The sequence below is a fragment of the Eucyclogobius newberryi genome, unplaced genomic scaffold (genome assembly GCF_026437365.1).
Source record: "Eucyclogobius newberryi isolate DKJ021-1_F unplaced genomic scaffold, fEucNew1.0.hap1 SCAF_10, whole genome shotgun sequence".
Taxonomy (NCBI): Eukaryota; Metazoa; Chordata; class Actinopteri; order Gobiiformes; family Gobiidae; genus Eucyclogobius; species Eucyclogobius newberryi.
Genome location: NW_027315724.1, coordinates 5,514,763 through 5,542,246, shown reverse-complemented (window position 1 = coordinate 5,542,246; position 27,484 = coordinate 5,514,763). Strand labels below are relative to the sequence as shown.

Sequence of the window (27,484 nt, the reverse complement as noted above, 5' to 3'; positions counted from 1 at the left end):
CTTCCTCCAGCTCTAACCTTGGGTCTCTTCAGGGTTGTGCCCTGTCACATCTTCTTTTTATACTGTACGTGACAGGTGCAGATTCTCAGAGGCGAAAAGACTGTCTTTACTTTCAGGATCTGATCTGCTAACGATGACCCCGCCCTGGCACAATTTATTCAATGGTGTGAGAACAATTATCTTGATCTAATCGTTTCAAAAAACCAAAGACATGGCAATTGATTTTAGATATGCTGTTTCATAGAGCTGGGTTTCGATTCAAATTTCAAGAATCGATTTTTACGTTTCAAAATCGATTTTTTTCCGATTTCTCAGATTCCATCCGATTCGCTCCGATTTTCATCTGATTTCCAATCGATCCGATTTCGATTCGATCCGGGGGTTAATGTTATTAAAAATGAAAAATGTATTTGAACCGTTTCCTTCACTTCATGACTGTGTAGAGAAGCAACATATTAAAACTAGTATTATATCAATATTAAACAGTAAATCTTACAAGTATTGGTAGTTACTGATGGAAGACTGATGAAAGGTTAAGGGTCAAGCTACCTTCAAGAAAGAGAATCCAGGAGTCCTGAATTATCTTTCTTGAAGGTAGATTGAAGTTCACTGAGGGAAATGTAGAAAAGAATTTTAATTTAAAAAAAATAAAAAATAAAAATCGATCTTTGGACGTATGAATCGATAATCGGTCATTAATATGCGAATCGATTAAAAATCAGAAAATCGATTATTTCAACCCAGCTCTACTGTTTCACATGTTGCACATGGTGTTAGTGTCATTTGTGTTGAGGATGTGGAAATGGTCAATAATTACAAATCATATTCATGTGCATATAACTGCTGTAAATAAGAGAATACTTCACCACTATTATAATTATTTTGTCTTATGTTAGCTTATTTTTACTTTATTGTATTATTTTTTCTCTCTGTTCCTTATTAAGAAGAGTTTTGTTTATAAGAGTTTTTCTATTAAGAGTGTTTTTTTAAAACTATACATTATCTATTCTTTTCTTCTGTACCTACTTTCGTTGCAACACCAAAATTTCCCCATTGTGTGGACAAATAAAGGCTTATCTTATCTTATCTTAAATAACTTCATTCAAATTGATGTTTGACCTGAATACAGAGACATTGGTTGAATGAAAGCAGCAAAGGACTTACCCGTTGATCAAATTAAACTCTAAACGTAAACAAAATGATACTCCACAACTTTTATTGTTAATTAATTTTCTGGTTTCACAATTAATCCTTGAACAACAAAAACAAAGTGCACAGTAGTTCTAAAATCACACTTGCCAAACAGAGACACTGAACAATATAGTGATTAAAAATTAATCGGAATCTCGTTCATGTGCTATTTTTGTGATATAATCAGTTCCTGTTTGACCCAGTGGCATTCAAATCTGGTCAAATGAAGAAGGCTTTTCCCCCAATGGTGACATGACAGATTATGATTTTGTTTGACATTAAACTTTCCCAAAGTGTTTTAGCTGAAAATGTTAAATTCACTCAACAAACAAAACAACTCCAATGAGAATATCAGATTTACATAGCGGCGCATTTATCAGCACTACTGCACATCTGCAGCTCCCACGAGAGGTAACGAATGCTAAAAACACAACTTAGAAGACCGAAACGCATTCCCCAGGTCGCCTAAAAGCAACTTCAAAAGAATGATGATGTAGTGCTATAGCTCTTGGATGTATGAGAGATGCTTTTTGCTAACAGGTTCACCCTGTCCACTTTAATGATGCAGACTATGGCGCATATTCTTGGCTTCGCTGCCGAGCTGGTTTCAAGAGGGGCGCTTCAAAGGGGAATGTGTTCACTTCACTTTAAGATGCATTCAACAAAACGCCATATTAACTGGGCTAAACACTGGGGGAGAAACTCTCAGATCTTCCTAAAAGCAGTGGCATGCAATTACAAGAGATTGTATATGATTAACGTATTTTAATGCTCTATGAATGTATTACTTTGAACACACTTGCAATGAACTATAAATGCATAAACAGTGTGAGTTTTTGACATGTTTTGTTTTCAAGTATGCTCTTGTACTTTAAAGGGCACATTCTATATAAAGTCAACTTTGATGAGCTTTTAACCATGTTATAACGATGTTCCCTCATCGTTTGTTTATTTGGATTGATTCGTGCATATTTGAGTAATCTTGTTTGACCTGCATTCAAGGGTTTTGTTCTCAGAAATGCTCTGTTTTCACCTACCCCCTATATCCGTCCACATTGCTGTTCTTGCAATTATTCAAAACATTTATTCATGACTCCAGGACTTACATGTTAATACAAAATACACAAAAATATATTAAATCTGTCACGAAAATGTTTAAACCTAAATGAATAAACAATTGAATTTCTTTCTTTCTCTCCACATGTGGTCTCATCCCTTTGTCTAAGCTCTACCAGAGGCCTGGGAGCTTCGCAGTTCTAGCGCTGCATTTTCCGAGAGGTCTGTTTTTTCCAGGGATCTGCTGTAGCAGGGCACCACTTTGGCCTTCACCTTCCACACTTTTCTGAACCCTTGGTATTTCTGCAGTTTCTCGTGTTCCTTTTTTCTGACGTGGCCATCACCAGAGTTGTGGGTAACTCGTTAGCTGGTATTGCATTAGAGTACTCTAATTACTTTTTTTTTTTTTTTTTTAGCGTAACAAGGAATTTAACGTGTTAGTTTTGTGCACCCATGTAATGTAAAGTTACTTTTTCAAATCAGTAGCACGTTAGTTTTGGTTGGATCTCATCTCCTCACTTCAATCCCAAAGCCAGGTTTTTTCCCCAGACGCAGAGTGGAGCAAGTAAAACGCAACTAGCAACTAGCAACTATGACGGGGAGTCTTGTCCTCACGCAAAGACAAATACATTTTCAGGTGCACGTTTTGATAAACTCCCTTTCCTTCATTATAACCACTATTTTGTTGCTGAGGAGTAAATGTAGCGCAACAGTAATGTGGTGAGTTTGATATAAATAAATGACAGTGTTAAAACAAGCATGCTCTGTTGTTGTGCGTCGCTCCTCTTGCCAATCCACTAATGTTGTTTGAGCATGTTTTTCATTGTTTGAGGCCGACGCGTGCTTATTGTATGGCATTGTACTGTGGTAATCTGTCAACAAAAGAGATAAAACGCATTTATTCTGCTGGTTCATTTGATATTTTAATGAATATATTACTGTATTAAGCAACGCAACGGGATTGTCTGCCAACAATATAGGTTATACAATAATGTTAATTATTGGTAAGGGAACAGTACTCTAACGTATTACTTGCACGTAGCGCAGTAACGCAACACATTTGTTTTCCAGGGCAGTAACGAGGGAACATATCAAGTTAATTTGAAAAGTAGTGCTACCCAACACTGCTTGGTATTGTCATCCACAGCAGCTTTCCTGCTGTTTATTACCGTTCTGTCAGTCTGTATCTGGAAGTCCCACAGGACCTTGGCTCGGTCATTCTCCACCACCTTTGGAGGAGTTTCCCACTTTGACCTTGGGGTTTTCAGTCCATACTCCGCTCAAATGCTCCTGTACACTATGCCAGTCTCCTGGTTATGGTGCTCCATGTGTGCTTTCACTGCCAGCATCTTAAACCCTGCAGTTATGTGCTGGATGGTCTCAGGGGCTTCTTTGCACAGCCTACACCTTGGGTCGTAGTGGATCTGGGCCTCTATAGCTCTGGTGCTCAGGGCCTGTGCCTGTGCTGCCATGATGAGGGCCTGTGCTGTCCTTCAGTCCGGCCCACTCTTGCCATTGGTAGGATTTTTTGGTTTGTTTCAGCCACATCGGTTTCACTGTGTTCACCGTGTTCGACAGTGGGATGGTGTGTTGAGAGTCATGTGTGTTGCTTTTTGGCCATAAAGTACAATTCAGACCAGTTTGCTGTGTCCCCCACACGGGTTCTGGCAAACTGCAAACAGGACTTCTTATGGCTGTTTTTCAACAATGGCTTTCTTCTTGCCCCTCAAATGCCAGATTAATGTTGTGCAGGACTAATAGTTATCCTGTGGACAGTCTGCGCTGTGGACCTCTGCAGCTCCTCCAGAGTTACCATGGGCCTCTTGACTACATCTGTGCTCTCCTTGTTTGCCTTGTAAGATTTGATGGAGGGCTATGTCTTGGTAGGTTTGTTGTTGTGCCACACTCTTTCCATTTCCCAATGATGGATTGAACAGTGCTCTCCACAACTTGCTCCCTGACCTGTCCTGTGTTCCTTGGATTTCATGATGCTTTTAGCTCTCCAACATTCTCTTAAAACATTTACTCTCCCAGCAATACTTTTGCACACTTTTTTAAATTTCCACTTCACAACAGTGATTTAATTTAGATTGTGGTCGTGACGTGACAAAGTGTGTAAAACTTCCAGGAGTACAAACACTTTTGCAAGTGCAGCATGTTCTGGTGGTGCATTCTATGTAGGTGCTTATCCTCCCATGATGGGGCCTCGTTCAGCACCTCTTTTTACTTGTTAACCTCAGAGCTAATTCCTGCCCATTTGACTTTTCATACAAAAATACAATTGTGGATGAGTTGAATAATATCTAAAATCTTGTTAATCAGTTTGGTTTTGCATGCAGATTTCTTCACATACATTACAGTTCCAGTTTCTTTGTATTTGCGGTGTTGTTCTTTTCCAGGTATACAGAAATGATTATGTGCTTCCAGCACATCAAACTAAAAGAAAATGGTTCACTCATGTCTATTCTGTTCCTCTTAGCAGGAGGTGCCATGGTAACTACTGTAGATAATCCATGCCATTCACTTGAGCTGTCATTGTTCATGATGTCCATAATGAAGTGTAGAAGGGGGGTTGACAGCTATAATGATCACAGTGAACACTCTGGATTCTCTGCTTGGGCTCTAAGGTACAATTCAAATATAAACTATAGCTTTATGTGCTAAAGACAAGATGTCGACTCAAAAACAGAGCAATGTAGTGTATTCTACCCAGTACAGTGAAAGTTGAAAAGAGCGGTACATATTGAGACTAAATAGCCACTGCACAAGCACTGCACAGCTTTATCAGCACAGAAGGCACTCTAATTCAGGACCTCAGAGCGCCGTGCATCTTCAACTTTAAGCCACAAACCACTCAATTGAAGACAGGTCGTATATAATAGTGTTTTGAAACCCTGGAGCGGTAGATGCCTGGGGCATTCTGATGCTGAGCAGGTGTGAGGAGGGGGCCAAAGTCAGTTTACTATAGGATGTAGATGGTCCATTACAGGGCTGTTAGAAAACAATGAAGAGCAGTCTCAAGTGAAACCAAACACTCCCTATATCAGGGGGTCCCGCCCGGTGGCCAGGACTTACACAGAGTGGGATATAAAACTTGTGTGAGTGTCCAAACTTGATTTGGGGCAAGACCAGGCACTCAAATGACTACTGGTGTTAACTGGTTTCTTTACTGTAGACGTGGCATTCACACCTCCTGGTTTGGTATAAAATGTGTGTTTTCTGTGTTGAAAACACTTGGGGACTGATAGGACTCTGGGAGGGACAGATTTATTTTTACTTGTGCGCACTAAACTAAATAAATAACCATGATTGGACAAATTTCTTTAACCTTTAAGTCTTTCAATATTAAACAGTTATATGTTAATAGCAACATGAGTTTAAGTGCAGTGCAAGCTCTGAAATGATCAGATCAGAACTCAAACTAAATGACAGGCACTTGACTCTTCCCCTGCTTATTGTTACAGGCAATCAGATTGTGCACTTGAACTTACTTAAAGCAACCTGTCCTATTCAAGTACAAAGAAATATGAGCTAAACATAAAACTTACACCTTTAAACGGGAAAAATGGACTTAAATCCTGACAATTTCTCGCATTCAAGAAATTGCTTGTTATATAATGTTTACTCAACACTGGCTGTTCAGCATTTCTGTATATATATATATATATATATATATTCTCTTTAACCCATCCAACTTAACTTGTGTTTGTTACTGTAAAACCTATTAATGAACGATAATTGCTAACTAATGTAAAGCAACAATTTGATCTTGCATGAGGATCTAATTGTGCCCAGAGCTGTTTGTCACTGTTTAATCAGAGTGAATGTAGCCGGTGGTGTGGTCCGCTGTGCTCCTGCATGACGCCCATGTGTACACTCTTGTTTCTCCTCTCATGATGCACCCCACATGGAGATAACCAAATCCTGCATCTGAATCCACGTATCCATAGTAACGTGGAAATTAAAAGGCGTAAGGTGTTTCCTGCACTCTGCCTGGCTTTTTAGACCACTGCTTCTCAAACTGTGGTGTGTGGACTCCTTCAGGTGGTTCTCAAAATCCTTTCTTCCTCTCTTTTGTGCATTTCTGGAGGTAAGGTTTTAATGAGTGTCTTACCTAAAAATGTCTCGTTTTGGACGTCATATAATCCTGCTTTAGTTCAGACTTTTAGCCCTGTTCAGTCCTGATATAGAGTTGGTTTGGGTCATTTTCTGGTCCTGGTTTATCCCTGACCGAGCCCCGAGTTCCAGGTTTTGTCCTGGTTTAGTTCCAGTTTCTTTGTGGTCTATGTTCAAGTGTCTACGGCAGTGGCTCATAGGGCTGTGCTCAATATATCTTGTGATATATCGTGATGGACTTCTTGGCAATACATGTATCGATACAGAGATGTGTATAGTGATACACTAAAAACAACATAGTCATTAGAACTTGCAGTCACAGTTTTGAACCTACAGACAGCTGAAACAAGGCTGAGGAGCTGAACATGTGACTTCATCATGGGACAGTTGTGTCCTGATATTGAGGACAGTGTGAACATGAAATTCTAATGCATTTTGTTTTCAACTTTTAACACCGGTTTTAAGGGATCTCATGAATTAGGATGTGTATTGTATCCAGTTCGCTGTATAGTGATCTGTACTGTATCATGGACCCTATATCGAGTTTCGTATTGTATCGCGGAGCTTGTATCGGGATACGTATTGTATCGTGAGGTACTAGGCAATACCCAGCCCTAGTAGCTCAGTCTTCTGATCCGAAGGTCGGCATTTCTTTGACCCACAGGATGGCAGTGCGATTGCAGGTGAATACTGCCATTGTGTCCTTGGGCAAGACACTTAACCCGCCTTGCTCCCAGTGTTTGCAAACATCTGGTGTGTGAGCGCATATAAATGTAACCATCTTTACTATTTAAGTGTGAGCCTCACATACAGACTCCAGCGGCTGCAGAACCAATCTGCAAGAAGCCCTAGTTTTGCTCATGTGCTGGTGTAACAGGCAATCTGCATGTAACCCGCGCCCGTCCCAAACAGCACTGGAGTCAGTGTATTGGAGGTGTGAGACTCTTTAAGGGACTGTTTTTTTTAAGCTTTGTTTAGTCACGTTCATAAGGCTGTGTTCACACTTGCACACACACTATACTTAAAGGCGCAATGGACGATTTTTTTTGTCGATTTGAGAACGCAGGCGGAAGTGCACATGCCACTCCCCTGTGCTCATGCCACTCCCCCGTGCTCATGCCACTCCCCCGTGCGGACTGATACAACACACATGTGCGTTTGTTTATTAGCGCGACGGATCGCATCGCATCTCTCGTCTCCCGTAGATTTCCGTCTTCTTCTGAGTCAGTTCTTTCTCCGTCTTCATTTTGTCCCGTACACTGAGGGAACTATATTATGATAGATCAATGCGCTTAGACACGCGGAAACGAGGGACGAGCCGCACGCAGCTGCAAGTGAGCGATAGGTGCGTTTTATGATTGATACGTGGCAGGACTAATCGGCAGTCCACGCCACGAGGAAATAAGACTCAGATGTGGGCCAAAAAATCGTTCATTCAACTTTTAAGATAAAAATTGGGGCTCAACCCAAAACTAAAGACTAGGCCATAACTAGACCTGGACTAGACCAGACTGAGTTTACATGACAACTAAGAGTGCATTCACACTTGCACATCCAGCAAAATCAAAATTGACACTGAACCAGGACTAAACCCTTAATAAACCTTAACTAACAAAATAAGAATAGGACCAATTCAAATCCATGTTAGGACTAAAATGGGCTCAATAAGGACCACCGGTTAGAACGCACCCTAAACTGGGGTACATCCAACACCATGTGTGAGTGCAGATTTAGTCGTCATTTATATCTGGGTGAGTCACTATTTAGAGCTGGTTGAGCCCTTGATTAGACCTGCTCTAGTCCTGGTTGTACATTGAAAGCTTTCTGTGATGGTAAGTAGGCTACATTGTACATTTTGAGAATTAATTACTTAGACCTTCCATGTCCAGTTTGCAAAACAAATCATTAGCAAGTAATTCTATCAGAGCCTAATCCTCAGCACTAATATTAATCCATCCATCCATCCATCCATCTTCTGCCGCTTTATCCGGGGCCGGGTCGCGGGGGCAGCAGTCTGAGCAGGGACTCCCAGACTTCCTTCTCCCCAGACACTTCCTCTAACTCCTCCGGGGGGATCCCGAGGCGTTCCCAGGCCAGCCGAGAGACATAGTCTCTCCAGCGTGTCCTGGGTCTTCCCCGGGGCCTCTTCCCGGTGGGACATGCCTGAAACACCTCCCGAGGGAGGCGCCCAGGAGGCATCCGGAACAGATGCCCGAGCCACCTCAGCTGGCTCCTCTCGACGTGGAGGAGCAGCGGCTCTACTCCGAGCTCCCCCCGTGTGGCCGAGCTCCTCACCTTATCTCTAAGGGAGCGCCCAGCCACCCGGCGGAGGAAACTCATTTCGACCGCTTGTATCCGCGATCTTGTTCTTTCGGTCACTACCCAAAGCTCATGACCATAGGTGAGGGTAGGAACGTAGACCGACCGGTAAATAGAGAGCTTTGCCTTTCGGCTCAGCTCCCTCTTTACCACAACGGTCCGATGCAGCGACTGCATCACTGCAGCCGCTGCACCGATCCGCCTGTCGATCTCACGCTCCATCCTTCCCTCACTCGTGAACAAGACCCCGAGATACTTGAACTCCTCCACTTGGGGCAAGGACACCCCACCCACCTGGAGAGGGCAAGCCACCTTTTTCCGGTCGAGAACCATGGCCTCGGATTTGGAGGTGCTGATTCTCATCCCAGCCGCTTCACACTCGGCTGCAAACCGTCCCAGTGCATGTTGCAGGTCCGGGTTTGATGGAGCCATCAGGACAACATCGTCTGCAAACAGCAGAGATGAGATCCTGTGGTCCCCAAACCGGACACCCTCCGACCCCTGACTGCGCCTAGAAATTCTGTCCATAAAAATTATGAACAGAACCGGTGACACAGGGCAGCCCTGGCGGAGTCCAACATGCACTGGGAACAGGTCTGACTTACTGCCGGCAATGCGAACACAGCTCCTGCTCCGGTCATACAGGGACCGGACAGCCCTGAGCAAAGGGCCCCGGACCCCGTACTCCCGGAGCACCCCCCAAAGGACACCCCGAGGGACACGGTCAAAAGCCTTCTCCAGATCCACAAAGCACATGTGGACTGGTTGGGCAAACTCCCATGAACCCTCGAGCACCCGATGGAGGGTATAGAGCTGGTCCAGTGTTCCACGACCGGGACGAAAACCACTCTGCTCCTCCTGAATCCGAGGTTCGACTATCGGTCGGATTCTCCTCTCCAGTACCTTGGAATAGACCTTCACTAATATTAATATAAATGTTAAATATATTTAATATAAATGTTAAATATACGACTTTTTAACTGCCAAACGACTAACTAGCATTTTGGGGTTCAGTCCCCCCCACCCGTCCAAGGCCCATAGCTGCTGGAATAACATTCAGTCACCATTAGTTGTGTATGTAAGGATATATGGCCACTTGTTTGTGCATCAGAAACTGTTGCTGAAGAAGAAAGCCAGTCTTAAGCCTTAAGATTTATCTACTCCTGAGGGAAGAGAAGTCAATTCCCATGCATAGTGTTTGTTTACCCGAGTGAAGCCTGGAATCCTATCGGTCCAGAGACACAGTGTGGTCCTGCATGTGGGCTGATGGGAAATGGAAAGGATTTGAAGTTTGTAGCATTTAATGTCCAGTTTAGTTAGTACATTTTGGCCTATTTTTAAGAGTAATGGTTGACTGCTTTGATTCCCATATCCAATGAAGAACACATATTATGCATTACTTGTATTATGCACACAGGTCGACTGTTTCCCAGGTCAGGAATTTAGTTAGAGCTCCATCGCCTGGCTGCAGAGGGAAGTACATAGGGTAGATACACAAACCTAGCGTTCCGCAGACATGCTAATGCAAGCATGCAGTTGTAATGATTGATGATTTGGCTGAATCTGGTGATTTATGGACTTAAAACTAACACTGAAAGTCTCTACCTATGATGTGGAAAAATCTAAAGCTATTGCTTTTTGAGGCTCAGACGCAGAGGCCTTACTAAACAAGATTCATCAAACAAGAGTGAATGAAGCTAAATATAACTCCAGCTATGTTTTTGATGAGGCAACAATGGGGTTAAAAGCTTTAAAAAATCTATTTAGCATAACATGTGTCATGTAAGTCTACCTTGGTTGATATTTGTCGGTGTAATCCCTCATTCGTCTTCTGAACAGAGAAGGAAGGGTGTCTCTATCCCTTATGTGTCTGGCCTCTCGGAAAAACTGCAGAGAATTTTTAGACAACACGAAGTCCCTGTTTATTTTAAACCAGGAAACACTTTAAGACAACTGGTTCACCCTAAGGACAAGTTGCCGACTCAAAAACAGAGCAATGTAGTTTATTCGATCCAATGCAGTGAAGAAAGCTGTAAAGAACGTTACATAGGTGAGACAAAACAGCCTCTACACAAGAGGCTTTATCAGCACAGAAGAAATACTAGTTCAGGACCTCAGAGCGCCGTGCATCTCCATCTTGAAGCCTCTAATCACTCGTTTGAAGACGGTGAGGTGAAGGTTTTAAGCAGGAGAAAAGATGGTTTGAAAGAGGAGTCAAGGAAGCTATTTTTGTTAAAAAAGAAAGACCTTCTTTAAACAGAAATGGAGGGCTTAGGTTTAATCTTCCTGTTATTTATAATGGGTTACTGAACCCCTGGAAAGGTAGAGGACATTCAGATGCTAATCAGGTACTCAGGGTGGTTGAGCCAGGGTCTCACAAAGACAAAGAGGTTTCTAATAGCCCATTAAGATTCTGAATAGGCTCGGTAGATACAAGGGGGAGTTTCTGTTGAAACAAACAACTCTTTCTACTTCAGGAAGGCTCCTCCCAATGGGCGGGTCTTACCACAGAACAGTATTAATATCGGAGTTCTCGACCTAAATTCTGTTATTGACAATGACTCTTGGATGAGAGTCGAAACGTCTATTTTTTCAAACTGAGTCCAGATGACTACAACTGAAGCTTTTTCTAATTGGTTGATATTCCTTTACCAGACGATTCTTCTCCATCTCACTCCATCATGAAGCACATTATGTCTCCTGTGCCATCTCAAGTTAGGGCGATTGGAGTCATTTTTCTTTTTTTAATGAAAGAGTATCTCATTTCTTTTCTTTTTTCTCTCTTTGTGACATTTCCAAATTTCAATTTTCGCCTAATATGTAATATCACATGGAAGCACAACTCGTGACCCTTGCGTGGAACAGTTAATGAAAATGTCATCTCCTGTCACTCCTGCCTGGATCATAATGGGGTTTGGGGAGAGTACTGTGTGCGGATGTCCTGTGGCGTTGAAAATTAATCTCCCAAGGCCCGAAGTACGTGATGAGATGTGTGAATAATGCACAGCTTGTTGTTGTTCTGACCTTGTCGTCCTGTGTGTGTGTGTTTCTGTGTGTGTGTGTGTGTGTGTGTGTGTGTTTGTGTTTGCAGCTGGGAGGTGCAGCGTTTCCTCCTGTCTAATCTGCGCTGGTGGATGGAAGAGTACTGCTTTGACGGCTTCAGGTTTGATGGAGTCACCTCGATGCTCTACCACCATCACGGGATCGGTAAGAAGCACCTCCACCTCATTAGTAGTGGTAACATTTGTGTGGTATGATCATTGTGTGGAGAAACAACACAATTATTGTTGTGTAACGATTCAGGACCCATCATCTCATTATTCCCACTTTGGTGACATAATAAATAATTATTTTTTTCTTCTAATTATTATTGTAAATATGTAAATTTTACAGCTGTTGGCTAATTTAGTTTATTATATTTGTTTTTATTTCATAGAGAGCTTAATAAAGTCGCTCTTATTTTGTACTCAAATCTCCGTCTTAGGTTAAGTCTGCTTGATTACATTTAGCCTGTGCTTATCATATTCCACCTGAGCTTCTTTATTGCATACAAATAAAAAGTGTTTCTGTGTCTTTACAGCAGTTGATGAAATTATTAGTCAGATTTACTTGTTGGAAAAGCACTACGCTGTAAACCACCTTTTATTTGTGCACACGCTCTGACCAGGTGCAGCGCTCAGTCCCTCAGTGGACGTGTGTGTGCGGCGCCCGGCCCCACTCGCTCAAAGCTTCCCTCTCACACAAACACAGAGCAGGTTTGAAGCACAGCAAATAGTTTCTGACAGTGTCGTGCTTGCTGCTCGAAAACAAGCATGTTTGAGAGGAGATAGTAAGTGGATGCTCTCATTTGTCTGGGGGATATTGGCACAGATGCAGCGCGGATACAAGGTGCGCTCAGCAGACTGTCAGGACAAGACTGCGCTGCCATTTTAGTCTTGTTTCTCAGTGCGTAGCTCTCAAATTTGAGACCGCTCGAGAACAATGCATATCGTCACATATAAGAATCGCAATGTATTGTAGCACTAACACACATTGTAGATCTTCTCTATCTAGAAGCCTTCACTCACCATATTTCAACCTTCATTTGGTTGATAATGTATTTAAAAAGTCTGTAAAAGCTCACATAAAATAGAAAGAATTAGGGCTGTAACGATTCAAGAATCAGGACCTACGATTGGATTCATCACAAATGTCAAATCAATAAAAGTTTCCACGTCATCATTATTGGGGTAACAGTGGCACAGAGGTTTGATTTTTGGGTTGGTGGAAGAATGCTCTGAGGACAGACCTCTTGGACCAAGTTCTACGTTGTGTCTTTATGCAACACAATCTACCCACATTGCCAACATTTGTCATTTTAGCAGTGTCTGTGGTGACGAGTAAGGAACTCTGCTCCCTGAAGCACAGACAAAGTGAAAGAGCTGCTATTGTAATGCATAGAAAAATGTACAACTGCCAATATTTGGATGGCTGCTGACATCTAAAAGAAGAAAAGCATGTAAACACTTGTAGACTACCAGATAAACACTGTATCTGTACTACCACCACCACCACCACCACCTCCTCCTCCTCCTCCTCCCTACTACTACAACAACAGGTTCCGGACATGTTTATTTCTTTCCCTAGTAAGTATTTTTTTTGAGAAAATGAATTGTGTATTTTTGAATCTGTTTTTCACTGTCGCCCTTCAAGGCAACTGCTGTTGTGATTTTGGGCGATACAAAAATAAATTGAATTGAAATATTCCAGGGCAGCTGTGGCTACAGAAATGGCTCACCACTACTGTGTGGACTGAATGAATAATGAGTGCAGTCTGGCTTCGACAAGCCATTTATATTATCATTAAGCAGTGAATGTTATAACTGACGCAAAATGTAAAACAATTTAAATGGATACATTTAATTTTAGCCCACCTCTCACATGCAATGTTATGTATTCAGTTGTAGTATACATTATACAGTATATGTTAAGCTTTATCGTTCTGGTCAAAACATTCAGTACCCAAAATCTTGCTAGCCAGAAGAATCCATTTTATTAGCTTAGTTTAAGTCTTTCTTGTCTGAATAAACGGCTGACAACAATCTGATCACTTTTTTATGAATGTTTGCACAGATGTTCAAAAACATTTGGTTCAGGATCATTTAAAACAAATCACACTAAATGTAACATAAGTTATCTCGACAGTCTGCTCCTTTTGAGTGAATGTTTTTTTTCTTTACTTTATTGGAGTCAAACACTTACGTTTATTCTTCACACATCAGGCTTCAGTGTGTTTTTGCAGTTCGCCCTCAGTACAAAATTGAAAATAAACCTCTCACAAATGTTATGGTTCAGGTTAGCTACCACCAACAGCGCTATGCTCTGCTCTGCTCTTGGGACTACTCAGAAAAGCCCAAAAATATATAAATATATACCAAGTGAAAGAGGAGCACTCAAAGAGGATGAGCGGAGGATTAGGAGTTGAAATTGTGGCTGTTTACTCCTCAGGCTCGGGCTTCTCCGGAGACTACAGCGAGTACTTTGGCCTACAGGTGGATGAAGACTCTCTGGTTTACCTAATGCTGGCTAACCACATTGTGCACACACTTTACCCACACTGCATCACTGTGGCAGAGGTAAGAGCTTGTATTGCAGTAAACCATTGACCCATTAAGTTCACAACTATTCTGTGGGGGGTTTGCAACGTGCTCGTCTTGTATCTATCGTTCATTTATTCAATTACAGGCATCTTGTTGCTAAAAATACCTTGAAAAACAATGCATTCTTACTAAAAGCAGGTTTGGCTCTCCACAGATCTGGCCTGTAACTTGGTGTGGCAACATATTATAAGTGTAGTGCCTTACTGTAGTAGAGCTGCAAGTTGTGGCTAGTTATATTTTGTATAATCGTAATACTATGGACTAAACAGACACATGCAAAAAGACCTTTTGTAACAAGTGCAGCGGAATTATTAAATCCAAATGTGAAAAAATGATAAGAATACCCTTGGATTGTAAATATCTAGAAGCCTCCAATCAATAACCTTCAACATTTGAAGTCCTAAATCTGAACTTCAGTAATCTACAGTAATACAAGAATCCCATCTTTGTAGGAGTCTAAACTACAGGAACAAGATATAAAAAAATATATATTTTGTACTTTGCAGAGGACATTCTATAATCTAAATAATTGCAACCTTTGCAGTCTGATAATTGGCCGGCTCAAATTGCATTGTATGGTGTAGCCCTATGACACCGTTAGTTTCAGGACAAAACCAATGTTGTGGTTGAATAAGGAATGCTAAACGGTAAACGCTTGTTTGTGTTGATGAAGAAAATGGGCAGGGTGAGGCAGGCATGTTCACAGCAGACAGGGGCCACAGCTCCCATTAGTGAAACATGACTTACTTACGACTCACAGGTGTAATTGGTGCTCATGACAGAGGAAATGAGCTGTCGTTCTGTTCAGCCCGTCTACAGGAGAGAGCCCCAGGTGAATCTTTAAACTGTGGCATCACAATCCTCTGTGCTTTTGGTGTACACAAAGTTGGGTTTCCTTTAGTAAAGTAAATTAACTTAAAATTACACTGTGTAGCTTTTCTAATGCTTGCCTTTTATTATCGTTATTGCTTTGCCTGGTATGTATTTTTGTCAGTCCAGTAAACACAGATAAAGCCATAATCTCTTTGGAGCCAATAAGAGAACACGGGCAATGTTTACTATGTTATGTTAGCATTTCACGAGCTAAGAGCTAACTGAAGTGAACTAAAGAAACGTAGCATCAAAATGGTCACATTTACAACACTCACTGCTCAGACAGGCCATCTCAGATCACAACTCTTCACCAATAAGATTTGCAGTTTTGCATTTGCAGTTTATCTTTGTCATCGAATAAAGCTGTAAATAACAAAACATCTTAAGAACTAATCAGATGAAGCATTAGAGACCCTTATCTGGGACGAGTGTTCATTTAAAGAGCTTAGATCGCGCCCTAAATCTGCAATATGTGGACATCTGATTCACTCTATACCTTCAATCATCATCCCAGGAGATGTTAGTAACAAATATACTTTATAAAGCCCTGTATATGAAATGTTTTCTAATGTTGACCGTGAAAGTAATGTGATCTATTCTGAAGCATAATCCACATGCATAACCAGTCCATATGCTAGGTGTTTGGATCGTTTCTGTTCAAACTCCCTTAGTCAAATGAATAGACTAATTGCCAATACACCACCTTAATGACGTTTTTGAACCGTTATGAGTCGATGTTCAAATCATTCACCAAATAAAAACCAATGCAGAAATACACTTTGCTGCTTTGGATCTGGAGCTTGGTAAAAACAGTCAAATGCTCCGTCTTTCCTCCGCCCTCGATCATTTGGACAACTACACAACCTCTGACACTCCCATTAAGTCTGTTCATTTCGGCCGAGGCGGTTAGTCTCCGTGTTAATTCACCTGCCAGAGTGGAGTTTGCTGGTGCATGCTGGGACTGCGTGACAACAACGCAGCAGCGCTTTCTATCGTCCGTCATTCTTTGGAACCAGGGCCGGCCCAGCCTATAAGCGAACTAAGCAGCCGCGTAGGGCCCCGAGGCGTTAATAGGGCCCCCAATCTGGCAACCCCTCTTATGCGAAGTGCAAGCGCAGCGTGCGCCACTAGTGTAGTAGCGCTGCTGGCGCGGCAGCGCACACAGCGGTAACATATAACGCACAAACCGCATTTATTTGTAATGACAATCTGGCAACCAAGACACCAAACCTGCGCTGATTGGTCAACTTCATTGTGCGCGAGCAGAACGAGAGCAAAACATAAACACAACAGAATGTGGTCCTCATGTCCAGAGGAATATATCCCCCCGATGCCGAAAAACGAAAGAAGAAACTTCTTGACGATGTAAAGAAACTGCAAACTCAACAACACTCTCCAGGTATTGAACTTCTCTTACAAATAGACGGTTAATGCTGCTGTTTGAAACAACACGATTCTGTCACGTTAGTTTGCTCAGGCTGGAGGCGACGAGAGCTCTGCCCCGCGCACAATAATATGTGTGAATGAAAGAGAATAAGCTTCACATTTACACCAGCCCGGGAGTGTGAGCTGCAGGTGAGGCCGGTGAGGGGCCTCTATGCCCCGGGTCACTAAGAGGCGGAGATCCGGTCCGGACGAGCGCCGTCTCGTCCAGACCCTCTGACGTGAGACTTTGGAGTGAACAGTGTGCGGCCCCTGTCCCGGGCCCCTGTCCCGGGCCCCTGTCCCAGGCCCCTGTGCAGCCTCAGTCAGAGATGAGCGGGTTTGAGTTTGCGTCCCTCTCTCTCACATCACCATGTGTGAGATCAATCGTGACTCGTGATGTCTGTTTTACTTTGACTTCTTAACGTGGAATAAGAGGAACGTAAAGGTTTATGCGTGTAAGGTCCATCAGCCAATCACATCGCAGCATTGTTTCATGTCCAGTGTGTGATGTTCAGATCAGAACAAACATTTATATTCTAATTCACTTTTAATAGAGCAATAAAACATTTCAATTTATTTAAAAAGCATCATTAGACTATTTGTTATAAATTATAATAAATTGATAGTGAAAAATAACCAGACATATTATGATTACGTCTGTTATAGAATAATACTATATATGTTTATATAAATGTGGCAAAGCTGCAGAAACGCAGTCTCTTCACTATAGCTAGATTTGGACCTTCACTTCTAGTTCTGTTCATTCTCTGGGAATAACATGTTTGCACTGTTTTATCAGTGTTAATTGTTAATCAAGCAATGCTTATGCCATTTGTTTAATTTAATATAACTTGTTTTGTCACTTTAGCAAGAAGGAACAGTTGGGAGCAGTAAAAGATAAATTAGTAAGGATAACTATTAATTTTACATTTTCAGTTAAAATGAATCAATTTGATCATAATTATTTTCATAGCCAATATTGTATTGAGTAATTAAGTACACTAATGTATTAATAACTGGCTTTAATCATTTTCTCCTGGCACAGTTTCATCACATCATCATTTTATAGCATTACAACCTCAACATTTTACTCTTACTTTAGCCGGCTGGACCACATTAAAATGCACCAGAAGACCCAAAAAAGGTCTGAAAATCTCTGGGGGAGGGCCCCCAGACCCCCCTGTTCATTAATTTAAACTGCTAATGTGCTAATGTGGCTGTAGACCTTTAACGCCCACAAATACACCCAAAAACATATCTGGGACGTGTGTTATTTGTTCAGGGAGTAGAGGTGATGTCAGCGGAATACCCCTCGCGTTTTGGTGCGCTTTGTTTGCGTTGAAGAAAGTTCCCATATGTGAATTGTTTACTGACAATGGCAATAAAACTGATTCTGATGACGTGGTGAGGGGCCCCCAAATTTTTTTGCGCTTGGGGCCCCCTGAAGGCTTGGGCTGGCCCTGTTTGAAACACACGAAACTGTCAATCACTGCTGACTTCTCTAAAACTTAAAAGTGGGAAATGTGTTTACTGTGTGCTGGTGATTTACAGCGCTCGAGAAGATGTTTTCCCAAAAATATTATAAAAGAAATAAACATTTGGGAGGCCAAAATTGTGAACTGTGGGTCTTTTTCTGTTTACTCTAGACCAGGGGTGTCCAAACTTTTTTTTCACCAAGGGCTGCATTTTGACACTTAAACGGGGCAAAGGGCCACAAACGAATTTGTTGAATGACAAAGTGAATCATTCAAACTAGAACTAGAATATTAATATTAGGTTGGTATAACATCAATATTCCTGAATTTTCCCAATTTCACAGTAAAAAGTTATTTTTGTTGTTTGGGCCGACATAGCAGGAAGCTGGAGGGCCAACAATAATTGGTTTGAGGGCCGCATTTGGCCCCCGGGCCCTAGTTTGGACATGCCTGCTCTAGACTATCTCCTGGTGTGTATTGTAAAACGTGCTCCGTCTTGTGCGCCGCAGGACGTGTCGGGGATGCCCGCCCTGTGCCGCAGCGTGGAGGAGGGGGGGCTGGGCTTTGATTACCGCCTGGCCATGGCGATCCCCGACAAGTGGATCCAGGTAAGACCATTTTAGTCCTGCTGCACCGCACTCTCCTTGGGCTTTTATACGAGGGCCCGGGCTGCACACTGGGGTCTTCAAATGCTCTCAAACTCCAGCGTGAACTGCACACAGAAGAACGGGAAAGGCAGCCCCAGTGTTCTCTTCTTTTTTTCGCTTTCAACGCGGATAAAAGACCAGAGCGCGGTCGGGGAAGCGCTAAACTCTAGTGGTGCGCTCGAACAGCTGAGCCCAGCACTAAGGTTGTGGGAGCCTTTTAAGAAAAGCGCTTTCAAGTGTAAAAAAGTTGTTTAGTGCTAGAATGACGCTGAGATCTGACACCTGTGTTGTCCAGGAGTGGAGAAAGATGGAGTGATGTACGGAGTCATAACGGGAGGAGTATTTATTTATTTTTGAACAAAGTTTGAAGCGTGCAGGTGGAGTAGTTCTATTGTTTTTACTGTTTTCCTACCAAAGAAATAGCAGTTATTTATAAATCAGATATGCAGTAGTGCAGTCTAAAGATACAACTATGGCATAGTTCAGGGGGTTAGGCCAAGTCTGACTACGCCTTTCCAACTTCAGGAATCAGAATCCGAATACTTGATTTGATCCTAAAGGGAAATGATTCAGTTGCTGCAGCTCCAATAAATATCCACAATAAAAACACAGCACAGATCATACTCAAGCTATAATAAAACTACTACTGGAACGATACATAGTATACAAGTAAAACAATGTAAACGGGAGGGAAATGGCTCAGCAGATATTAAAATGGTTGTTTATTTTTTCTTTCCGTGAAGGTGTTTTTAATTTATTTTTGGTACCCAGGTTGGTATAACAAAACTCAAATATTTTTGCAACGCGACTTGTAGATCCCTCATTGAACTGAATAGTACACATTTGTCATACAGTAATAGCAATTATAACAATCCTAATGCTTAAGTCTATTTTTGTAAGAATTAATTTGAATATGTTTTTAGACTAAAGTGGGAAATCCTGTGAACGGCTGGAATTATCTCATTTGATCAACTCTTGCCTTGTCACTGTGCACTTCTCCCATTCCAATCCCGATGCCGGGCAGAGATTCCCTCGTCTCCGCATGAATTTGTCGGATTTCTTTGCTTGTTATGGAAAGCAGCCTCAAGTTTCCTCATGTGTGAAGAATTCTGCTCCGTTTCACCTTCAACGCTTTTATCCAATGCAACATTTCTTTGTTACTTTTTTCACCCATCTAATTTAGTTTCTTTTGCCTCCTTAATCCTACCTGCTGTGCGAAACGGCGAGGGCATTCTTCACCCCTTCAAATGCACATCTGAGAAAAACCATGGAAGGACATAATTGTTAGTGGGGGGGAAAGGCGTTTGGCGCGCACTCCTTTATGCCACTGTGTTTTTTGTGTTGGATCTGTAATTACCAACAGTCTTTGAAGGGAGCATGCTTTCAGACAGCAGAGAGGCGGAACCATGAGCTTTGATAATGTTAACGCGGAGGTCGTCTCGTCGCCGATCCAGACGGAAAATACTTTTAAGACGTTATTTTCTAAAGTGGCGCTTTTGAATAGGCAAACAGTCACCTTTTACATTTCACTTTGATTCCTCCTTCAGACGCTAATGTTTCGGAGAGATTTGACGTTCGTTATGCGAGAAGAGATTATCTATACAGTGACCTCCATCTGAAAGTTTTTACCAATACATACCATTTTCCATTATAGTACAGAGCTGTTGTATTAGGAACGTCTTCAGAGTGATGAAAGTGTATCGTTAAAACTTAAATGCCCTTCAGTAACTTTTGATTGTGATAAAGTCGGCATTGCAGGTAACTTTGAGTGGCAATTTTTCACTTTTTGACCTCAAGTCTTCTGTTCTGATTCAACAAAAACATCCATACACACTTATCCAATCAATACTAGATACACATTTGGACAGGTATTGATTAGGCTGGCACAAAATTAGAAGTGATTGTGTTATGTGAAGTGGCTATACCGCAATATCTATATAATTTGCAATATTTGAATACTTTTTAACAATCATTTCAGTTAGAGTAAATCATTATGTCCATGCCTTAGTGCAGTTGTAATTTAGACTAAAATCAGCCTTTTTTAACATTTTCATGATAAACTGTACTGTGTGAGCTGGTGACCCTTGGGTCTATTCTAATACATATTTAGTTTTTTGTGATAACTAATTGCTTTAGCTAAAATTGCAATATTGATACCGTTGCGTTATATTGTGCAGCCCTAGAATTGATGCTGGATTTAAATAAATAGGACTAAGTGGGTCTGTTCCTGAACAGTTTTACAATAATCTTTATATCAGGAATGGAGCGTACACACAGGGTTCTATTAAAGTAACTAAACTTACAATTTTCTTTTAAATTCCCAGACAAGCCTTTGGTGCGAATCATTTTAATAACCGTTATGTCTTCATGTTGTCTGCACTGAAATGGAGCCAAGAATCATGGTCTATGTTGTTCCCTCTGCTTTTAAAAAAAGCGTTTAAATGTTGGTTATCCTGGTTATTCATCAATGGTGATTTAATTGTTTAATTTTCTAACAAATCAGTTTGTTAAATATTAAGATATGAATCAGGGCAAATGCTGTTTTTTATTTTATTTCGGGCTCTATTTTGTGACACCCCACGACATTATTATAAGCCTTTTGACAATACAAATATTTTGGTTATTGTTGCATAAAGTCGGCATTAAACTTGTATTTTGATACTTGATATGATTTTTATTTCATAGTTTTATATGTATACTATAACCCTCATTCAAGATCACTATGATGATTAGATGTGCTTCCCCATCAACCTCAAACAACCTAAACTATTCACGTATTGCATTTGTGCATAAAAGTTTTTGGTTTACATGTTTATAAGTGTTTCAACAAAACTTTTGATGAGCTCTCCATAGGTAAAGTACCACTTGTGTCGCTAATGATTACTGGCAAATGTGTCACCACTGCTCAGCACACTACCAGGCCTGATGCTTCAAACTCCACTGGGCTCCAAATGCTCCACGCTCTTCCATAACAACCGCTGAAGCATGCTTTATCCGGCCTCTACAGCCAAAACTGCCACTGCCACTGAGGACTTAATGGCCCTCAATGGGAAAACATTGTTCATATCAGCGCCGCCATCTGACGTGAAAGTCTGGAGTGCCCATATGATGTGGCTATTTCGCTGCCTTGGTCGAGCCTAGTGTTTTGATGCAGGCTTTTCAAAGTTTTCCGTCGGGATTACAACATAAATCACAATTCCGCTGGCCTCTTTGGTGTCTACTTCAAAGTGTGTGTGTGTGTAAATAAGAGCGCTTGTCCCTCCACTGTCAGTGTGCAGCCTCAGCAGACGGGCGCAGAAGAGTCCAGAGAGTCCAGAGAGTCTGGGAGTGAAGGTCAGTCGGGGGGATGAGCTTCAGGTATCACAGTGGGAGTGTGACAGGTTCTTGGGAATACAATTAGGTGAACTTTTTTTGCAGAACTCATGCCAGTAATTTTTGGAGTGCAACCACTAAATGTTTTTTGTTGAGGACAATGGAGAAACAATGTAATAACATGGTTGAAAGCTAATCTTTGCATATTACGTGTCCTCTAAGCTGCAACGATGTATCAACTGCAACTATGTATTGACTAATTGTGACTAGTCGACAATAAACGATAATGTATTTTGATCCTTGCAATTGTTATCTGGACTATAAAGACTCTAAAACACATAGAAAAAGACCTTTTATAAGAAAGGTGCTGCATTATTAACTCAAAATGGCAAAAAAAAAAAGCGTTGTGGTACCACAACTACTGTGGTAGTAAGCTACTAATGTAGCCACAGCAGCCCTGGGGCAGTGTGCCCTCTCCCACCCCCACCAAACATTTACACACACCAGATTCATACTTGGCAATTTGGGTGAAGTGTTTTGTCCAAGGACACGACAACAGTCCTATTCTGTTCTGTTCTATTTGTTTCAGCGGTCACTACAAGTCCGAAGGTTCACAAGTCCGAAGGTTCACAAGTCCGAAGGTTCACAAGTCCGAAGGTTCACAAGTCCGAAGGTTCACAAGTCCGAAGGGGTTAGGGTTAGGTTAGGGTTGGGAATAGGGTTCACAAGTCCGAACCGAAGGTATTAACCAGTCCTCTCATCCAAGTATTACCAGTCCCCCCACATGCAGTCCCCCCCATCCAAGTATTACCAGTCCCCCCCACATGCAGTCCCCCCCATCCAAGTATTACCCCCCGTAATTCCCCCCATATTTAATCTAATTTTATCATGTATTTAAAAAGTCTAAATGTACAAAATGAATAAGTTTATGTTTATATAAAATATTGTATATTCACACCGTGTATTACTTTTCTTTCAGGGCAAAATTGTGCCTGCATTGTTATGTACGCCAGCTCACTGTAAGTCAAGTTTCCAATTCATAACTGGCTCAAATTGAGCCAAAATTCAGTTTTAATTGAAATGTCATTCTTATTATGATTTTACTTTATGCCAACTTCTTACAATTAGGCCCAAGTTTGTGAGAGTTGCTGACTTGATTTCAGTGGCACTATGTCGACTTGGCTTGCAGAATTTATTACCGCATTAAATTAATTTTCAGAAGTTTCTGCAACAAAATTTTGTTTTTCTTTTTGTCATTCTGCCCATTTGTCATGCCTACAGCAATCAGGAGTTTTAGCATCTTGTTATATGCAACATTTTGAGAACATTTTCCATTAAAAGCATAGACTATTTAAACTGTTCATCACCATGGCAACGGTCCTGATTTCTCATCATGCAAACAAAATTGGTATCCATGGGTTTCCACAGGTGTTTTTGTCATGGAATCAGAAAATGTCCTTGGGAGGAGACACACCGATGCTATTCCTTAACACATTGAGAACACAATTCAACTTAGAATATGAAACGACACAGAAATATCAGACATTTGTATGGCATGCATGGGAGAAAACGCTGGGCTGTGTCAGCCAAGCCGTTGTAAGGAGCCTGGCTGACCCTCCTGCGTCTCACCCCCGCGTCTCACCCCGTTTTTTCCCATGCTGGTTGATCTTATTAGATATTCTGGAATAGGCGGGTCACAGTTCTCATTGGTCAGCCTCACATCAAGGCACTTGGTATTTTTCCGTAGAGATGCCCCCCCGGGGCAACATTCTTTGGCCCATCTTTACGACCCCTTCACAAATGCAGTTTGTCACACACCCGTTCTTCTCTCAGACTAATGATGCAGATAAAATATCACTATTATGCAGATAAAATACATCACAGAAATATACTCATATATTCACATTTTATCACAGTTTTTGGCAAGTTCCCACACTGAAAACTCTTACTGTTGCCTGGAGTAGCTGTACACTGGAACTATAAGTCATGTGACTGAACCGCAGGCTGCCATTGTGCCCTTAAGCAAGGGCAGTCTTCAAGATTTTTTTTTCAAGTTCGTGTCTACTTTTGTTATCGCTGAAAGCTTTTGTCGTCTTTTTTTGTGTTGAGTCAATTCTTCACCCTGTCGACTTTAACATCTCCCAATCAATACATGGACGCTAACGTGCAGCAGCTCCATTTACTTTGACTGCCAGATCATCATATCTATTTCTTTGTGTGTTTTCCATGATAAGAGCACCGCTAGAGGCCGTAAATAAGCTGCATCCTTGGATAAACCGCAGGGTTCATTACGTGTGAATAAAGTGGCGGCTTTTTGTCCGACTATTACTTTTGCTTTCTTGTTTTTGTATTTGAGTCATTATGTGTAAAGATCGTCTTCTGTTGTCCTGGGTTTGTAGTTTGTTAATAAATCCTGTCTGATGATTGTGAACTAAATTTGGGAGTAAATGTTCCATTCTTTTGGACATAATTGAGGTGTGTACACGATAGTCCACATTCAGGATGGAGCTGGGTCTATATGAGGCACAGTCCAGTCCATCTTCTCCTTTAAGTATTAGAGATATGATGGCTTCTTTCCAAGACGGAGGAATCTGAGCTTTTTATGTGCCCAGTTAAAAGTTGTTAAAAGCAAACGGGTAAGTGTTTCTTTTAAAGCTTTATACAACTCTGAGGTGAACCCATCACTTTCCAGGACTTTCCTGAAATGTTAGAGACATTTTGAAGGTGAAGATTGTGTTTGGTCTTATATGGTTAGAATTACATTATTCTGCTTTGTTGTTTTCTAAGGTTCAAAGCTAATAATATTAAAAATGTATATCCACTCATAAAATCTTTGTTTGGTAAATAAAAGGAAAAGTATTCCTGTGAGGTCAAATAGTTATCTTGTCTCTTTAAATTCCTTCCTCACTCGAGGGTTCGTTTTCTTGGCGTGGTAAGCCTCCAACAGTTTTCAGTTTGTCCTTTTTTCTGGCTTTGGTTCTTTTTGGCCAAGGCGATCACAATCGTTTTACTTCTTTTAGGTCTTTAACATTCGTATAGAAAGTGACATTGCTCCCTGGAGCGTAAACATTTGGAGTAAGAGTAAACTCCTTTTCAAATAAGAATCTGCCATCTTTATCTTCATGTTCAAAAGCTATTCGACTCGAGATAAATATTGTAACTCCCCTTTCCGTTGTTGTGTCATTCATCCACACCCATCATCATGTTGCAGCATGATAATGTATGGCCCCGTAATACAAGGCTCCTTCCACAATTCTGCTGAAAACATCCCAATTCTTTCATGGCTGGCAAACTCACCGGAAATTTCACCCATTGAGCCTGTTTGGGGTGCTCTGATTGCCATAAATGACAGTATGTTCCAGGTCCTGCCAATGTCCAGCCACGCCCCTCCCAATAAAGCAAAACCGAATATTGGCCTTTTAATGCGGCCAGTCCAAGGCACACTTGTGCAATATTCACGCCATCTTATCTTGATATGCCACACCTGTGAGGTGGGATGGATTACTGGTATTATTGACAAATTTTTCTTATGTTCATTTCATAAATAACACTATAATGTACACTGAACAAAAATATTAACACAGTTTATAGTTCAATATTAAGTACCTAAAAAGCTTTAATCAATCATTGTGGTGTTCAGCTCATAATGCCACTAAACTAAGAATGAAATCATTTGCAGTGAGACAGGAGTGTATCCACATGTGAACATTGAAGTGACAGCCGGTAAGATCGCTGGCTTTATTTGACTAGGTTTTAGCTGTGGCCGCCACGTGCGATGTTGTGATGGTTAATGTGCTGCGGGTGTGGCCGTGTGTTAAAGGGGCGGGGTCAGCGTGGTCTTGTCTGGGTCATTGGTCTGGGTGTAAATATGAATGAAATAACTTAAGTGTTATGTTGTGGTGTGATGTATTTGGCATTAAGTAAATACTAAGTCAAGTCAAAGTAATATTGCTAAATTGCTGCATTCATTAATTGCAGTTTATATTTTGTAATAGTATTTTGTATTTGTATTCTACAGTTGTTAAATATGGTCTGGTGTTTAATGCTGCTAATGTAATGTATTATCTTGATTATTATATATTCTACTTTTGATACTGCTAAGTTGATTGCTTTATATTGGTTCTAGTTGACTTTTATGCTAGTTTTTGTAACTCTGTTATTTTACATTAAAGATGGAAATGTGTCTAAAGGCAAAACATAGTATCAGATGAAACCGCTGCTTTGACCCTTGACCGAGACTGACTCAAGTGTCACTGTTCCTCAAGTGAAACACATGAACGTGTGTTAACTGTTAAGCTATAGTTTAGCAGCTAGCTCGTAGCTTGTGATTTGTAAGTTTAAAGTGAAAAACAGTGAATAAACCAGAGAAGTTGAGTTTATTTCAGTCTGCAGTTAAGCCTTGTGTTTGATCGTCGTCCTTGTTCAAGTGTCTTCAACTTAATTTCGCCAAGTAGCTTGTGTTACGTTGTTATAACATTATGCAAATATGGTATGGGTTCAGGTCTGGACTCATTAGGTCCGGACCTGAACCTAAACCTCTGGATTGGAATCTTGACCTGAACCTGAACGTGGGTTTAGGTCTGCATCCCTAGTGCTGACACTTCCTCATCCATGTGTTCATATTCAGCAGACCTGGTCCTTTCATGTTGTGGCTGCAGAAGTCAGTCAGAGTGTGACCTTCTCTCGGCTGGACTGTGTTAATCATGTCTATGACTCTGGTGTACAGAGGAGGCCGTGAGATAGTCCTCGATCTGACCTTCCTCTCAAACTACTGGGACGGGTGCATCTTTCACTGGATTATCCTGCAGCCGCCTCCTGAGAGTGCTGCTGCTTCACTTTGTGCAGAATACTGCCGCCAGTGCTGTATCCGTGTGCAAGTACTTTTTCCTTTTCTTTTTTTTTGGCCCGAAGGCTTTATTGGACAGGAAAGGTAAGCATGAAATGGGGGATGAGAGAGAAGGCAGGGAAGTGGACTTTTGCACCAGTCTGGCTTAGATTAGTGTGAATTAGAAAGAGCTTCACAGAGAACAAGACTAGGACAGTAGACTGGCATTCCGTCATTTGCAAACATTAGTATACAGTACATTTGTTTACAGTACATGTTTTTATATACAGTATGTTTTTTTAATGATGTTTTAATTGATGAAATACTAAATGGTTGGTTGTCTTATGGGGATGAAGAGGTGACTAGGAGCATGCTGAGGCCCACATCTTGTTCTGATTGTGCAGAAACTTTAAAAATGATTGAATTCTCAGACATTAAATCCCAAAACTAAACATGTTTTACCTTGTAAGTCCCTGTGATGCTTAAATACATATTTAGTCTCTGAACATAAGACCAGAAAAACATTTGCCAGCATCGACCCGAGAAGACGCCTCGCGTGCAAAAACCTGGCTCTTTTTTATATTTGGCAACGTGAAATGTTTTTCA

The 27,484-nt window shown here is 41.3% G+C and overlaps 1 protein-coding gene across 1 annotated transcript in view; it reads left to right on the top strand.

Moving 5' to 3' along the window:
• Positions 1-27,484, top strand: part of gbe1b (glucan (1,4-alpha-), branching enzyme 1b) — a 202,699-nt gene that overhangs the window by 84,719 nt on the left and 90,496 nt on the right. The window contains exons 8-10 of the mRNA XM_072460189.1: positions 11,774-11,889; positions 14,170-14,297; positions 18,604-18,702. Of these exons, the coding sequence (XP_072316290.1) occupies positions 11,774-11,889; positions 14,170-14,297; positions 18,604-18,702 (343 nt within the window). The remainder of the gene's footprint in view (positions 1-11,773; positions 11,890-14,169; positions 14,298-18,603; positions 18,703-27,484) is intronic.